This window comes from Phyllostomus hastatus, unplaced genomic scaffold (assembly GCF_019186645.2).
Source record: "Phyllostomus hastatus isolate PE091 unplaced genomic scaffold, TTU_PhHast_1.1 phas_contig_948, whole genome shotgun sequence".
NCBI classification, from domain to species: Eukaryota; Metazoa; Chordata; class Mammalia; order Chiroptera; family Phyllostomidae; genus Phyllostomus; species Phyllostomus hastatus.
The window spans coordinates 2,243,171-2,258,412 of record NW_025333993.1 but is presented as its reverse complement, the minus strand read 5'-3'; the positions used below and the strand labels follow the sequence as shown (position 1 = coordinate 2,258,412).

Genomic DNA, 15,242 nt, shown 5'->3' with positions numbered 1-15,242 from the left:
AGAAGCTAGTACCAGGTACTTCAGAAGACTAGCACCCCTGCCTCCAAAATAAACCAAACATGTCCCAGTGTCTCACTCAAGCCTCTCCTCTTCTTACGTCTTACCTGACACCCCCCCCCCAAACATAAGGGCTACAACTGTACCTTGGAGCTTACTGGCAATTACCGTATTTTGCCGAGGATAATGCGCACTTTTTTGCCCAAATCTTTGAGGGAAAACTAAGGATGCGCATTATACACGGGTAGTACTAATCCCGTATCTATATAGATGTTTTTAGCTCTTTTATTTATGCTTATGATTGCGAGTGTAACCCTAGAAAGCAATAACAGTATGTGTATGCAAAAGAACACCCTGGAATATGGCAATTGATTTTCTTTCTAAATGTAAATAAATAAATGAATTAAAAAGTTAAAAGGTTCTTTTTCCTGACATTTTGGGCCAAAAACATGGGTGTGCATTACATACCCACGGGAGCACATTAAACTCGGCAAAATGCGGTACTTTTGTTTTGCGGGTCAAGTCAACATGCAGGAACAGACCGCTGTCACCAACAGCGGACTGCTCGAGGTGCAGTGAGACTCACTTTTCTCCACAACCTTTAATCTCTGGAAGGTCTCCAGCACTTCCCCGTTCAGTATTCTGGGTAAGAAGTCGCGTATTTGCATCACTTCCGTTGTCAGCCGCTCCAGGTCCTTCTTCCGGACTTGAACAAATTCTTCTTTCGTCCCCATGAGCTGAAACCAGAACAAGCAGATCTTCGGATTATTGAACTTCTCTCCAGCAGGCCGCCAGCTCGCTTCCTTGTAATGCCTCTTTTATGTTCCCAGCTTCAAGTTTATGTCTTCACCTAGTGTGCTCTCTGCTGTATGTATTACCTCTCGGAGCCGAGCCCCCAGCTTTCCGAGTGGGAGCTACCCCTTTAAGCGCATACGCGACCCTGTGCCTGAGAGTCAAAGAAAACGCCAGTAACGTTCTCTTAACGCTTCATGCCACGCTAATGGAGGGAACGATTCCTACTGCGCGGCCGACCAAGGCCGCCCACCTCCTTCAGAGATCACCGCCACCCTTCCAGGTTGTCTAAGTCGTAAATAGGAGGCTGGGTCACTTCCCCCAGTACCGCCATTAACAGCGGAGGGAACCGGCGTCTTCCTCCTACATCGCGTGCAGCGGAAGTGACGTCGGGGCAACTCCGAGCCTACGCTAAACGCAGACACCGCACGCATTACGGCCTCGCGGGCAGGGAGGGCTGCGGGTGTCTGAGAGGAACCACTACCATCTCCCGTTCACGCACCCACCGCCCAAGCGCGCAGCCTCCAGGACCCGCAACCACCGTGTCAGAGGCGGGGTCGCGCGGCCCGCACCCCAGGGCCAGGCCACGCTGTTCCCAGGTGCACTGGACGAGACCCACACAGACCGCGGCCCGGGGCGGGGGAGCAGATGGTGGCAGCTCAGATGGGGCAGGGGGCAGCGGCCCAGGGCCTCCTCACTAACCCCGAAGGCCTCCTCAGCGCCGCCTGCCTCGTCCATGGCCGTCGCGGCCGGCTCCCGCTCCGTGAGCCTGCGCGGTGGCGTGCCCTCTGACCTCTCACGCCAGAAAGTGCGGGAACGCGTCCCAGATGGGGTGGAGAGGGTATGGAGAGCGGCGAGGCTCAAACTTCATAGGGTTTGCGCAGCATTCTCTGCATTACTGAAGAGGGATGGGATCGGGCAGATTCCGCTTTGGCTCTTCTGGCGTAGCTGCGGCTTTAAAGTAGTTCACTGTAAAGTGGAAGAACAGTAAGGCCCAGGTGTAACTGACGAGTGAAATAAATAGAATCGGTCTTTCCTGTTTGGCGAGAGATGCTGGACTAAGGGGCAATGCGTTCAAGTGAATTGCCACCGGTGCAGCCAGCAGCTACGCTCCCGCGCTCGCTCTAAACTCCTTTAGCAAGGATGAAAACTTCGGATGCCAGGTTCCTCAGGAAGTGCGCCCGATACTGGAGCGTCCATCTAGCCAGCTGGTTATAACTGAGATGAGCACTGTAAGTTTGAAGACACCACCTAGTAGTCCATTCGCTTGCCCCATTAGGCCCACTGACTTCGCAAAATATGGTGCAGCCTATGGGTTCAGATGTACGGGGTCACTTCACAACTAAGATTTCGTCTGTTTCTGAAACCCCCAGGAAGCTGACACTACCAAGTCCCCAGAGTGGAGTGTGTGTGCTCTCCAGACCTGAGGGCGGTCTCCTGAGCACAGGCTCCAAATCCCTGCCCACCCCCACCCTGGAACCTGCCTGCACTTGCGGTTCCCCTGCCCCAGGGACCTGCCCTCAGCCCCAGCACCTGCTATCATCTGACCCTGGCCCTGCCCGCGCACCGGGAATTGCTCTTGCAGCGAGACCAAGACACTGGAAGACACTGGAGGCGCTGCCTGCAGTGGCCGCAGAAGCTTCTCAATGGGACTGCCCAAGGTATCCCTCCAAGAATCCGAAAGACAGCCCTTCTTCCCAGTGTCCACCTGCCAAGACGGTCCAAGAAGTTTAATACAAAAAAAAAACAAACTCGGTGCTGTGCGTTTTGTATAACAGCTGCCAACGAAATAGGTGAGAGAGAGAGAGAGAGAGAGAGAGAGAGAGAGAGAGAGTGTGTGTGTGTGTGTGTGTGTGTGTGAACTTAAAGATTCCAGGCCAAGAGTCAACCCTGGCTAGCCTCGCAAGGCGACAGCCCCCAGATCTGGCTGCCGAAAGACAGCGGAGGCGAGAAGGCGCAAAGCAACGGGTTGTTTCGCCAGGTGCCAGGGCACGCCGCTCTGGCTCCCAGAACGCGCCGCGAGCGGCAGCCGGCGCCTTCGTGACGCCATCATCCCGCGCTTCGCCACGCTCCTCTGCGCAGTTGCGGCCGGAGCGGCCAGGCGGCAGTCGCTCGGGAGCGGCGGGAGCTTGAGGGGTGGCGGGCTGCCGCCAGGGATGCTGCAGAGCGCCCCGCCATGCAGCCGGCGGAGATCCAGTTCGCGCAGCGGCTGGCGTCCCACGAGAAGGGCATCCGGGACCGGGCGGTGAAGAAGCTGCGCCAGTACATCAGCGTGAAGACTCAGAGGGAGACAGGTGGGCGCCCGGCGATCAGCCGCGCCACATGGCGGCGGGACCGGCGCCGAGCCGCCGGCGGGGCTCCGGCTCGCGCTCCTGCCCGCGCTCCTGCCGCGTGCTTCTGTGTGTTCGCGCTGTGGGAACCGCTTCCTGCTGGGTCTCGTCTGCTTTTACGTTTGCGGGACAGGCCGACAGGGGTTAGGTGGGCTGCTGCTGGAAGTCACAGCGAGTGAGGAAGCTGAGATTAGACCCCAGTCTGTCCAGCCGCGCGCCCGAACTTTAAATACTGGGCTCAGCCTGATCTGCCCTGCTGTGGTCATCGATTCACGCCGTCATCAGACCAGTGCCTTTAGGAGCTGGGGTTATTATGGGAGAGAAGACCATCCCTGCCCTAGAGGAACTCGTGCTCGCCAAGCTGGGAAGGGAGATCGCTGGAGCGGAGCTCGTATAGGGTTGTAACGGAAATGGAAATCGGGGAAGGAGGGAGCTTCTCTACGCAGGCTGAACTGGGCAGGCCGCCCTGAGGCGGTGTTCGACACATCTAAACAGAGGCGGGAGGAAGAGGGAGGCCGGCCAGCTTGAGGAATGGCTAGAAGAGACCTGGAGGTCAGGGAGGGGGAGGCGGGGTCACTCTGAGGGTTGCAGTTGGATTTTAACTGCAGTGGGTGCCATCGAAGGATTTTGTTCACCTGATGGAAAATGCCCTGTAGATCCTTTTGCCCCCACCCCCACCCCCGAGGTGTGCGCTACAATATGAAATGGAGGTTTTTCTATTGCACTAAGATAAAGTTTGGTTTATTTGCTAGTATATTCAGGGTCTACTTGAAAGAATAGATATTGTCTCCCCTGTACTGGCATTGTACAAGCCTGGAAGAGAAATCACAGGGGGGGGGGACAATTTTATGGGAAGTCTGCTAGAAAGAGGAATGAGGACCAAAATTCCTGACTTAATTTTGTGAGGCTCTCTCTGACGGACTTAATTTACTCATGGTTTCAGGTATCCCAGATATATTGAAGGCTCTTAAACTTAAATTTCTAGCCCAGGCCTTTGCTACTTCAGTTCAGCGATGCCCTACTAACCTGGCATCTCCACCTGGATGTCCCATAGGTGCCTCGGACTCAGACACCTTAAAGTGACTCATTTTCCTCTCCCCGAAACCTGTTCTCTTCCGCTGCCCATCCGCCACCTGTGCTCGCTGATTGTGTTCCCACTGTCCACTCAGACCAGCCGGGTGCATGGTATTGCCCTGGACTCCTCTCTGCCTCCCGCACCATGCATCCAATGTCCCTTGGTCCCATCGGTTTCATCTCCTGAAGGACTCTTTACTGGTCTTCGGTCCGTTGGCTTGAGCCCATCCTCCACGAACCAGCCCAGAGGCATCTTCCTAAAACACACCACCCCCTTCCTGGAGATCCAGGTCTGCAGATGGTCTCTCCTCCGCTCTCCCACCCCCTCCGCAGCGTGACTGCTTCGTGCTCCAGCAGCAGCAGCAGACCATGCCTGGGTCCTGGTGGCCAGCACCCCACCTCTCGCCTCTCTGCCTTTGCTTCTTCAGCGCACACCTAAAAAATTCCCACCCTCCATCCACTCCCGGTATTGAGTATCACTTTCCTCACCTCACCCCGACTCCTCTAGGATTCTGAAATACCCCGTTTATCTCTGTTGTAGCACTTAGCCACATTGCTTCTTAATTATCTGTTACTGTGTCTGTCACTCTTCCCCCGAAACACCAAAACATGGAAAGGTTCGTCTGTTTTCTTAGCTGCAAGTGGGGGCCCATCCAGGCACACATACAAGGGCCTGGCCGTGCACTAGAACAGAAGAGAGGCCAGGTGCAGTGCCTGGGGGGCTGAGAAAGAACCTGATGCTCACAGCCCTTTGGTGAGCAGGTCTGGGACCTGAGACGCTGAGGCAGGACCATGAGGCGGTCCTAAACCTAAATTTCGCATCAGCGCCCCAGAGTTTTGTCTGGTTGGCACCCATCGCACCCAGAGGCACTTGTCTGCTGCCTCTTGTTCCGTGCTGTGTCCCTGTCGCATGGAGCAGAGTGGGCCTTCGAACAACTAACCGCAAAGTGCATTTCGTAGACAGTGGTGATGGGGCAGAATAAAGAAGGTCTCTGCCACGACTGTGCTCCATTGAAGCAGATAGACAAGTGTGGAGATAATCCCCTAACGTTTGGATCTTACTGACAGGCTTTTTGCATCTTGTCTTGGCATGGTAAAGAGAACCTGAGACGTTACTCCTACAGATATGTAAACTCGCCACCAGCAGCATAGCTTTGTGATTTTAAGAACAGATTAGAAGTGTTCATACTGCTTAAGGCGACTAAAGGTTACCCTGGTGCTTTACTGGCTCGTGTTGTGTATTCCCGGCCACAGAGTGATGGCCGTCTGGGGTTTTGCCCAGGAGGGCTCGTTCGTCCTTCCTTACCTATTGTGGCTAGTAGGCAGGGAGTGCTGACTGTGTGCTTTTATTACTGTGTGCTCTATTCTCAGCACTGGTGATGCAGCTGCGAACAGAACAGACAAAAACCCCCTGCCTGTTGTATCAGTTCTGCAACTGCAGTTTGCATTCTTGCTTCCTTTTGGTGGCACAGACGGTAGCGGTGCACCTCCCAGGTGGTGGGTGTCAGATGTGCGCCGGGAACGGGGGAGATGAATGCTTCCCATACTTACTGAAAGTTTCAGGGGGGCTCTTGCCCCCAGGGCGGCAATGACTAGGAGCTACACCTGTTCCGAACAGGTGTGGGTTCGAGCATATCACTTCACCCCCACCTGAGACAGCTCCTGTGCTCGTGCGTGGTGAGGCGCGGGCTGTTGGGTTTTCTCGTCTCAGAGCTTGGTATTTCCTGCATCCACAGCTCACTCTCATTTCATCTCAGTTGTTTGAAACTAACTAAACCTGTGTTGTCGTCAGAAACTTAGTTGTATGAGGCATCTCAACAGGTCGAGAAGCAGTTGTGGAACAAAACCGCTTTGGATAGTTATTGGGTCGGACAAAATTAGTTCATTTGTTTTGTTTTGTTTTCCATGAGGTGGATCTAGTAGCACTTAGTTGTCTTTAACCTCATTCAAAAGAATTTTGTTAGATTGGATCGTGACAGCTGTCATATCAGCGTGCATTTAAAACAAAAACATCAAAATTGGTGAATTTTTGTATAGCCATTTTAATATTAAAGATGGAAGAAAATATGCAACATTTTTGGCATATTAGGCTTTATTATTTCAAGAAAGGTAAAAAGGCAACTGAAACACACACAAAAAGATCTGTGCAGTGTGTGGAGAAGGTCCTGGGACCGATCAAACGTGTCAGAAGTGGTGGGCGAGACTTCGTGCTGGAGATTTCTCATAGGATGATGCTCCAGGGTCGGGCAGACCATTTGAAGTAGACAGCAATCAAACTGAGACATTGAGAACAATGGATGTTCTACCACATGGGAGATAGCCGACATATTCAAAATATCCACAATAAAGTTATTGGTAAAAATGAAAAAAATGTTTCTTTTAGTTTATGGAAAACCTGTATGGACTTTTTGGCCAACCCAATACTTCACCTTCAGAGTTTTGAAAAAAAAAATTAAATAATGAACATTTCTCTGTTTTGCTTTAAATGCTCTAAAAATTGGTACCTTGTTTTTACCAGCTGATTTCCTGGGTGAAAACAAGTGGTTTTATACTTAGGCTGAAAATAGATATTTAAAGTGAAAGAAGAGCTTTATACTTATGTTGAAAACAGATATTGTAAATGAAAGGAGAGCTCCAGCAGCCTATGGGTGGGAAACGTGAGGCAGTCCTAATACCCCCAAATCGAACAGTGCTTTGTTCTTACAAAGTGCTTCTCATACTTGCTCTTAATTTTGGCCTGAATCATAAACATTATATACAGGGTCCAGCACAAATTACACTCCTTTTTTATTAAAAATCGTAAGCATGTAATTCTTTAACATAACAATATCACACTCAAGCACAGCCCTGTGACATTTTAGGTGAAATGTGCAAATTAAAACTATAAATTATTGCACCCATGTGATTGCCCTACCAACCACACTCAAGCAGGAGTTACTTCTCTCGGTCCCTGTATGTCCTGAGGAGGAAATGGGCCAGCTGACGGGCTAGAGGCAGCTCAGTAACACTGCAGTGCAACTGTAACATTGCACAGCTAGTAAGTAGCAAGCTGAGGCCTGACCAAGGGTTTGTTTCCATTGTACTACTTTGTTGCCTCTCGTAGTATGAAACAATCAAAACACGTTTGCTTGCTCTCCAGCTCCGTTTCCTGCCCACTGTCTAGGGTCTGTTTATCGCGGTTACTTTGTTGAAATCTGTTTTCAATTACAGAGACGTGTGGTACGTCATCTTGTACCTTCACCCATTGAAGGTACGGGTTGTCCAGAGAGACCGATTATCACTCAGAGTTCGTTTGAGATTCTGGTGCACTTGGAAGGGCCATCTGGAGACATACTGTGTTATTTTTAAGTGAACAGGGCCAGAGCACAGAATATGTAGAACATGTGATGCTATTTAGGTCTGTCACACATGCACAACTGTGCATTTTTGTATCACATGTCAGTGAATGCATAGGGAGGATCTGGAATGATACACATCAGTAGATAACAGTGGTCCCTCTGGGAGGAGACTGAGGTTTGGGAGGCAGTGAACAAAGCATCTATGATTGTATAACTTGTGGTATATGAATTTTTTGCAATGAAAATGTTTTTATTGGTTAGGATTCTCACGGTTGCAGTTCGACAAAACATCCGAGCCACCCTAGGTTTAAGGGGAGGAAACTGAAACAGCTTCATGCAAAGCTCAACTAAAGACACAGACCCAGTTTCCTCTGCAGCAAACTCTGCCACCCCCAGATTGGTTTCATTCTCAGGCTCCCCATCATGTGGCAAGGTGGCTGAGCGCAGGTCCAAACTGTGTCTTCTTTTAAGTCTACTAGGAGAGAACTGGAGATTTTCCCAAAGCCTGAGCAGGGAGGTCTTTATCAGCAGGGAGTCCATTCTTGAAGCGGCCCTGTGGCCAAAGGAATTCATGCTAGTTTGGCGTAAGCTCGGCGCCCTGCTTTGCCGCCCTGTGGAAGAGTCCAGCCCAGACTACTGCGTCCTTCCACAGGCCCTGCCTCAACAGTGGGCAGCCCTGGAGGGGAGAAGGTGCAGCTGCCCAGCAAGAACAAGGAATGCCCAGTGTCAAGCCCGATGCAGAAACCCGTGCCGTGTAAATCCAGTTCATCAGTGTTCGTGCTTTTCTAATTTTATTATAGCTTTCCAAAAAGAGGAAAGACAAGAGCCCACAGTAACACTTTGGTAATATACAGGCTTTTTGGGGGGTGTGGGGGGGGTCTTTTTATTAAGGAGTATTTCATATTCATAAAAAGTCTACTCGTTGGTCAGCTTCAGCATTTATCAGTACCTGGCCAGTTTGTCTGATCTGCCCACTTCTTCCTTCCCTCTAAATCCTTAAGCAAATCCCAGATTCCTCATATCATTTCCAGGTGTTGACGGGAGAGACCTGGTTCTTCTTGCTGACGCATGTAAAGAATTACAGATCAACACATCTAGTAGCATGTAATCAGTATATTAGTGGCTTACTTCCATGGAAGAGAACAGGACTGGGTGGAGTAGGGGGTGAAAGGGAAAGTTTCAGGGCCAAAGCAGGGTGAGAAAAGCAAGAGCAGCTGAAGACCAGGGTGGCAAGCCCCTGGGCAGCCTGAGGCCGGGTGGCCAGAGGCCCTGTGGCCCGAGAGCCAAGAGCCCCCTGAGCCCCAGGGGAGAGAGCGAGTCCTCTGTTCTCCAGACTTATATAGTTGGTGGGATAGGAGGGAAAGAGTTACATATTGATTAACGGGTAAATGTGGCGCCAGCTTTCCTGGGGGAAATGTGACTACCCAGATTCTTATCTTGCTCCAGACCCCATTTGGTCATCTTGTTGTAAAACAAATACCAGACAATTAATTAAAATTGAGGCACTTTCCAAAGTTATTTATGGGCTCTTTCTATAAGCATCAGGGACTCCCTCCTAAAATAGATAGTGACCAGAGGTAGGTAATTAACCAAAGTTATTTATGGGCTCTTTCTTTGGGTCCCGGACCCTCTCCCACATTCAGGCCTCGGGATGAAAGCACAGTTTCAGGGCTTTCTTTCTTGTTAATATAGTGTTTCTTGTGATATAGAAACACCTGGCAATGTTATCAGAACAGGCTTAGGGCTGCTGAGTTAGCATGTGAGACTTATCTCCTCCCTGCCTCGGTTTCTCTTTATTCTACCTAATTGGTAAAAGGCATTTCCTGGCAACCAGGGTGCTAAATGCTGGCCGGTGACAGCATTGCAGTCTCCGAGTTCTTCCTATGCTGTCTCCTGCTTCACAGGTACTCAGAATGTATCTCTAGAAGATAAGACTCTTTTTAACATAACCACAGTACCATCATCACACCCTTTTAAAAACATTCTTAATATGAAAAATTCAAGCTGTTGAATTTCTCCCATCATTTCATAATTTTTAAATGACAAATCAGAATTCAAGCAAGACTTATTACATTTGGTTGATATGTCTGTTGAGACTTAAATTCTAAAAGTTCTTATCCATCTTTTTTTTTTTTTCCATGCAGCTTATTTGTTGGAGAAACTGGGTCGTTTGTCCTGTAAAGCTTCCCACACTTAGGGCTTTGCTGTCTGCGTCTCAGGGTCTCACTGGGCATGCCTCTCTGTCCCCTGCATTGCCTGCAAACTGGTATTAGCATTCAGATCTGACGAGGTGTGGGTTAGTGTGGCGGAGGAAAAAACTTCCCTCTACCTTTCAGTGTTTGGCTGATCTAATAAGTAAATCAAAGTGACACAGATTAATGAGAAAGTGACCGAATTTTATGACACATGTATGTACACATGGGAACCCCCATGTGTATGAGAGACGAGAGAGTCAGACTCCCACAGACAGGAGAGGTTCAGAGACAACGTGAAGTGTGGGGGAATGTGACAGTCTGCGCTGGCGAGGAGGCGAGGCGCCTGGGCCTTCAGAGCGGAGGAGGGCCATTGCAGGACGATAAGAAAGGCAAGTGTCCAGTAGTTAGTAGTTTGTCCTGCCCTGTAGGTGGGTCCCAGAAGTGATTGCTGGTGATATTTAGTGAGCAAAGGCGCTGATACAACTTTGTTAAGGGAGAGGTAAGGGGTCCTCTCGAGGCTGCGGGGCCTGGGTTGCCTGCAGCTCAGAACAGTCACGTGGCACAGAGACACACCTCGGGCGACTCGCTCCGAGCCCCCACAGCAGCGTCCCCGTGTTTGTGGGGCGACTTAGCAGGTGGCGCTGCGCCTTCCCTGTCGCACCGCATCCAGCATCGAATGAATCGTCGCTGATCTTTGTGAATTGAGATGGACCAGTGGGCTTGTGTGGTGTTGGTCTGGTTTATCCATTTGAAAGTTTTGCGTAATTTTTAATCTAGTGTTTTAGCAGCCACCGGTGGTCCTCACCCGGGTCCACTGATTCCTTAGTCTTAGTCTTAACCCAAGTGAACGGAAGCACAGGCTCCTTCCCGCGCTGGACAAACGTTCTGTGGTTGGGAGCACGGCGGGCTCGGGCCTGGGGGGACTCATCCCTCCCTCGCACCGTAGCCGTGTTGTGTGGTCAATAGGCGGACCCTCCAGGGCGGCTTGTTTGTAACAAGAGGAGAGAAGAGTCAGTTGGCACATCATTTGCCCAACCTCTAAAGGAAGTGCGCTTTAATAAACTAATTTTACTATGGTTTCTGGTATATATATCAGAAAGAAAATGCACCATCACAAAATTGTTATAAGAAAACTTTTTAGTAACTTGGAAGTCAATACCCATAAAGGTAAAATTTCACTCAGAATGCACTAATTAAACTTTATTCAGTCGATCAAAAGGATATTTGTCACTTCTTAATTATCTCCTGGAGTATTGAAATCACATCGATTCCAAATATATCCTTGTTGCATTTACCTAGTCAGTCACAGTTTGTTGCTCCTAAAGACTTTTCTTTATAGCTGACGCTATATTAACAAAGACCACTTGTAAGATACGTTGAGACTTGAGGGTTTGGTTCATCCTCCACAGGCTCGGGAACTCCAAAAGTTTCCATTTTCCTGATTTTATGATTGCTTATGTCCCTCAGCAGTCATGCCGTGACACGTGGGGTTAACCCAGCAGGTAGAAGACTGCGCGTGCCTTGCGGCTTGGTCGTAGGTGGTACAGACAGGTAGAGGGCTTACATAACAAGAGCCAGGCTAAGCACGGTGGTGCCGGTTAAAACTAGACTGACGTTGCCCCGTACGTGAGAACCATAAACAGGAGCGGGGGACATCGGGGTACAGCCCAGGGTGACCTCCCTCACAGCAGGATCCTTAAGAGGGTTCTCTTAGCAAAAATACCCCAAAGCTTTGCCACTTTCTCTGGGGCCAGTTGTGTGAGACTTGAGCAAATCCTGCGTCTTTTGTAGGATTTACGTTTTTTACTTTGCATGACCAATGAAAATGTTGCTGTGCAGGGTGAAATGCCGGTTTAAGCAGAGCAGCACCTTGGGGAACTCATTTTCTGAATGAACACTCCATTAATTAATTTTTTTGTTGCCATGACATTTGCTTCCTTGCATTACTTGAGTAATGAGGACACGCCATCACTACCACTCTGCCTCCATAGCTGATTAAACTGCGTAATTAATACATGTTTGTTTTGTAACAACAGGAAAACATGTGCTTCAAACGAGAAGGCCCCTGCAGATGAAAATGTGTGGGGTGGTATTCTCACCGCTCCTGTGGCTGCTCTGTGCTTTAAGAAGGGAGATGGGAGGACTCTGAACTAAGATTTATGTGTTGTTTTGCCCTCTAGGAGGTTTCAGTCAAGAAGAACTCCTGAAAATATGGAAAGGACTCTTCTATTGCATGTGGGTGCAGGACGAGCCCCTCCTGCAGGTAACACGCACTTCCCTCCGCCCTGTCCCTGGGTCCTCGGCCTGCGGAGGCGGGAGAGACTGGCTGGGCCAGTCCCCTCCTGTGCCGCACCGAGAAGCACGGCTCCAGGGACTCCCTGTCACCTCCTGTCACATCGAAGGGGGTGCCCTGTCTAAGCATGGAGGTTAATTATCTTTTCAAATACCAAAGAATACACATACATTGAAGAGTTATGATTTCTCTGCCATAGTTTCATAGTTCTGTGGTAGGTTTTACATGACTTAAGGTTTTTGTGGGTTTTCTGTTATTTGTGGTCAAAAACGTCGATGTCGTAGCACTAGTCTAAGAACCTCTGAGCGGCCTGGACTCCAGGCTGGGTGTTGCTGCAGATTAAGTGGGTGCCGGGAACTGGACAGCCACCTCCCTGGGGTCAGGGTCTCCTCAGAGCCATTCGCAGGTGACAGCCCCAGGTGACAGCCCCACCGTTGAAGGCAGCGGGGGCCTGGCACAGAGGAGCATGTGACCTGGACCGCCTGCCGAGCGCACTGGGTGCCGCCTGCTTAGAAACATGACTTCCACTGAGGAGCTTTGTCACAATGTGCAAAGGCAAAGTGGAGGGACAAGCCTGGCAGGGCCCCCTGAAGCCCCTTGGTGGGTGAAACGTGCCGGGAAGCGTTCACCTGCCCGGGTTTTAAGGCGCAGCGTTGCCGCTTCGACTCCCTGAGCACGTTTTGAGCTGGACGGCACGGCAGAGTATTTTTAAGTTGCACTCAAAAGTAACAGCCAGCGTCTCTCGTGGAGGAGGGAAACGTGGCATCAGTAACAGAACGTCCCTTCTGAGTCCGGGAGTCCGTGGGAAATGGCCGAGGGAGACCTGAGGCCGGGTGAGGAGCGGGTGCTGTTCACGAGGCTCTGCCTTTTCTTGCGTCACCCAGCGGCAGAGCTCCTGCGGTGACACTCCCACAGTAGGTGTCCTCGTGGACCCAGGCGACCACATTCTCCCCGCAGACCGGCTTGCTGAGCGCCAGTGGCACTTTGCCCAGGACAGAGCCTAGGGAGGCAGTGTCCCCGGTGCTCCCGCCACCCCGCCACTGTCGCCTGTCCCTGCGCCAGCCGAGGAGGAGGCCGCTGGCTCCACTCAGCGAGCTTCCTGCAGTGGCAGTCCGGGGTCTCACTGCGGCAGCGCCTGCTTCTGGGGCATCTGTGCTTCTGTGGCTGGGGAATTGGGATAAGCATCTCTATTTAGGCTTTAATATGGTTTCAAAGCCAGGAATTGACAGCTAATTTAGTTCTTCTGTAGCTGATTTGAACAGATGGCTAGAGGCACTCTTTCAAACATGCAGCTTAAACAAATCTCAGAGGCATAGCACATGGGCACAGCAGTCCTGTGAAATGGGGGGTGTCGCATTTATATGAATGTCGATAAAATCCACCTGCACACTCCTTAGTGAGAGTGACATTGAAAACAGTGGTACAGGCTCGCCCACCCACCCAGCAGGTGCAGGAGGGGGTGCTGGCTGTACGCTGTCATCTCAGTGCGGCCCCGTGGTAACCCCCATGTCTTCCGCACCCACCTTTGCAGGAGGAGCTAGCCAACACGATCTCCCAGCTCATCCACGCCGTTCACAACCCAGAGGCCCGTAAGTCCTGATGTTTTCGTGACTTTCCAAACTTCCTTGTTTTTCAGATTTGGGGACCTGCCTAGGATGTCTAGTCCGTATTATTTCTTCGCCTTTTTTCCAAGTGTCCACCTCTGAGTGGTGGAGTTTAACGTGAACCCAGGTTGCCAGTGTGGGGGTGTCAGGTGACACACTTTCCCATGGGCGGAAACTGTGGTCAGCTTGGGTATTGACTCAGATGCGGGGGATGGGTTTCTCGTGGACCACCACACTGGCCATCTCAGAGAGACCCACAAATGTTTTAAATCATAATCCTCCAGAATCCCCAAATTCTGAGTCACTTTAACACGTCTGGGAGCTCTCTCTGCATATGCCAGTGTGTGCAGTGACCTCCGAGTGCCAGGTTTATCCTCAAACTGGGGCCATTCAAGGTTGTCAGGGGTAATAACCTGTAAAGTAACCCCCCCTTTATCAAAAAGAGTAAACAAAAGGAGACATTTTTTCTGGGACATTCAGGGTTTGATGACTTGCAGAGGACAACAGAGACAGCAGAGTGAGTTCGTTCTGGTCACCACTCCAGAGGACAGAACACCCCAGTGGCCTTCCTGACCCTCCGTGGTTCTCTGAACTCTGACCTCTCAGCGAGGTGTCATGAACAAAATTCTGCACGGGGAGTATAGTATAGGTTTTCACCTATCAAGAAAGCTTTGTGCACAAAGAAGCAAAACAAGAAAAATCAAAAATTTTTCTGGACAAAACAGTGCTAGTTTCGTGGCTCAGAAGGGAAATTAGAATGTTTTATTGTGTAGCTCTCCCAGCCGACACTGAACATGAAACAAATGCCGCGTGTCCACCTGGGTCATCCACGTGTCCATCCAACTGACCAGCTTTGGATCGTTTGCTGTCGGCAGATGGAAAAGACCACTAGGCATGGCTCCAAAGATCTTTTGATTTAGAAACATGGCTTTCCGTGAATAAAGAAAAACATCCCAGAGAGCATTCTAGTTGGGCATTAAGATATCACCAGTCTTGCCCTGGCCAGTGTAGCTCATTTGGTTGGGGCATCTTTCCACAAACCAAAGGGTTGCGGGTTCAATCCCTGGTCAGGGTGCATGCTAGGTGCATGCATGCTAGGTTGCGGGTTTAGTCCCCAGTCCGGGTGTGTGCGAGAGGCAACCAGTTGATGTTTCTCTCATATCCATGTCTCCTCCGCCCGTCTCTAAAATCAATAAGCATGTCCTTGGGTGAGGATTAAAAAAAAATTATTTTTTTTTTTTCAAAAGAGATTACCTGCCTTCCTGTACTGTAATGTGCTTTTACTTAAATGTAATGAAATTATCAAGGGTGTTTAATGATTGGCCAAATTTTCTAGCAACCCAAGAATTCTTGAGATAGGAAATCACGAGTGGTCCTGGTTGGGGTCTCGTTGCTTTCGTGCTGCGTGGCCCCGTGTGGACCCGAAAGCCGAGCGTTCAGAGCCTCTTGCCCCCTGCAGAGCACCTGTTCGTCCAGACCTTCTGGCAGACCATGAACCGCGAGTGGACGGGCATCGACAGGCTGCGCCTGGACAAGTTCTACACGGTGAGACCGGCGGGCCCGCGTCGCGGCCACTGCGGAGGCTCGTGTGAGGGACGGAGAACGCCCAGCACCTTAAG

General features: G+C 50.6%; 2 protein-coding genes across 3 annotated transcripts in view; one reads left to right on the top strand and one right to left on the bottom strand.

Annotated features, from left to right (window-relative positions):
* The window catches only part of LOC123828056 (heat shock transcription factor 2 binding protein), an 83,251-nt gene extending 81,681 nt beyond the window's left edge, over window positions 1-1,570 (bottom strand). The window contains exons 1-2 of the mRNA XM_045852610.1: window positions 1,492-1,570; window positions 584-734 (exon numbers count right to left, since the gene is read on the bottom strand). Coding sequence (XP_045708566.1) covers window positions 584-734; window positions 1,492-1,527 — 187 coding nt within the window. The 5' untranslated portion in view covers window positions 1,528-1,570. The remainder of the gene's footprint in view (window positions 1-583; window positions 735-1,491) is intronic.
* A 1,309-nt stretch (window positions 1,571-2,879) lies between these two features.
* The window catches only part of RRP1B (ribosomal RNA processing 1B), a 30,799-nt gene continuing 18,436 nt past the window's right edge, over window positions 2,880-15,242 (top strand). For both annotated transcript variants that reach the window (XM_045852582.1, XM_045852581.1), the window contains exons 1-4: window positions 2,880-3,083; window positions 11,907-11,989; window positions 13,551-13,608; window positions 15,083-15,168. In XM_045852582.1, coding sequence (XP_045708538.1) covers window positions 2,966-3,083; window positions 11,907-11,989; window positions 13,551-13,608; window positions 15,083-15,168 — 345 coding nt within the window. In that variant the 5' untranslated portion in view covers window positions 2,880-2,965. The remainder of the gene's footprint in view (window positions 3,084-11,906; window positions 11,990-13,550; window positions 13,609-15,082; window positions 15,169-15,242) is intronic.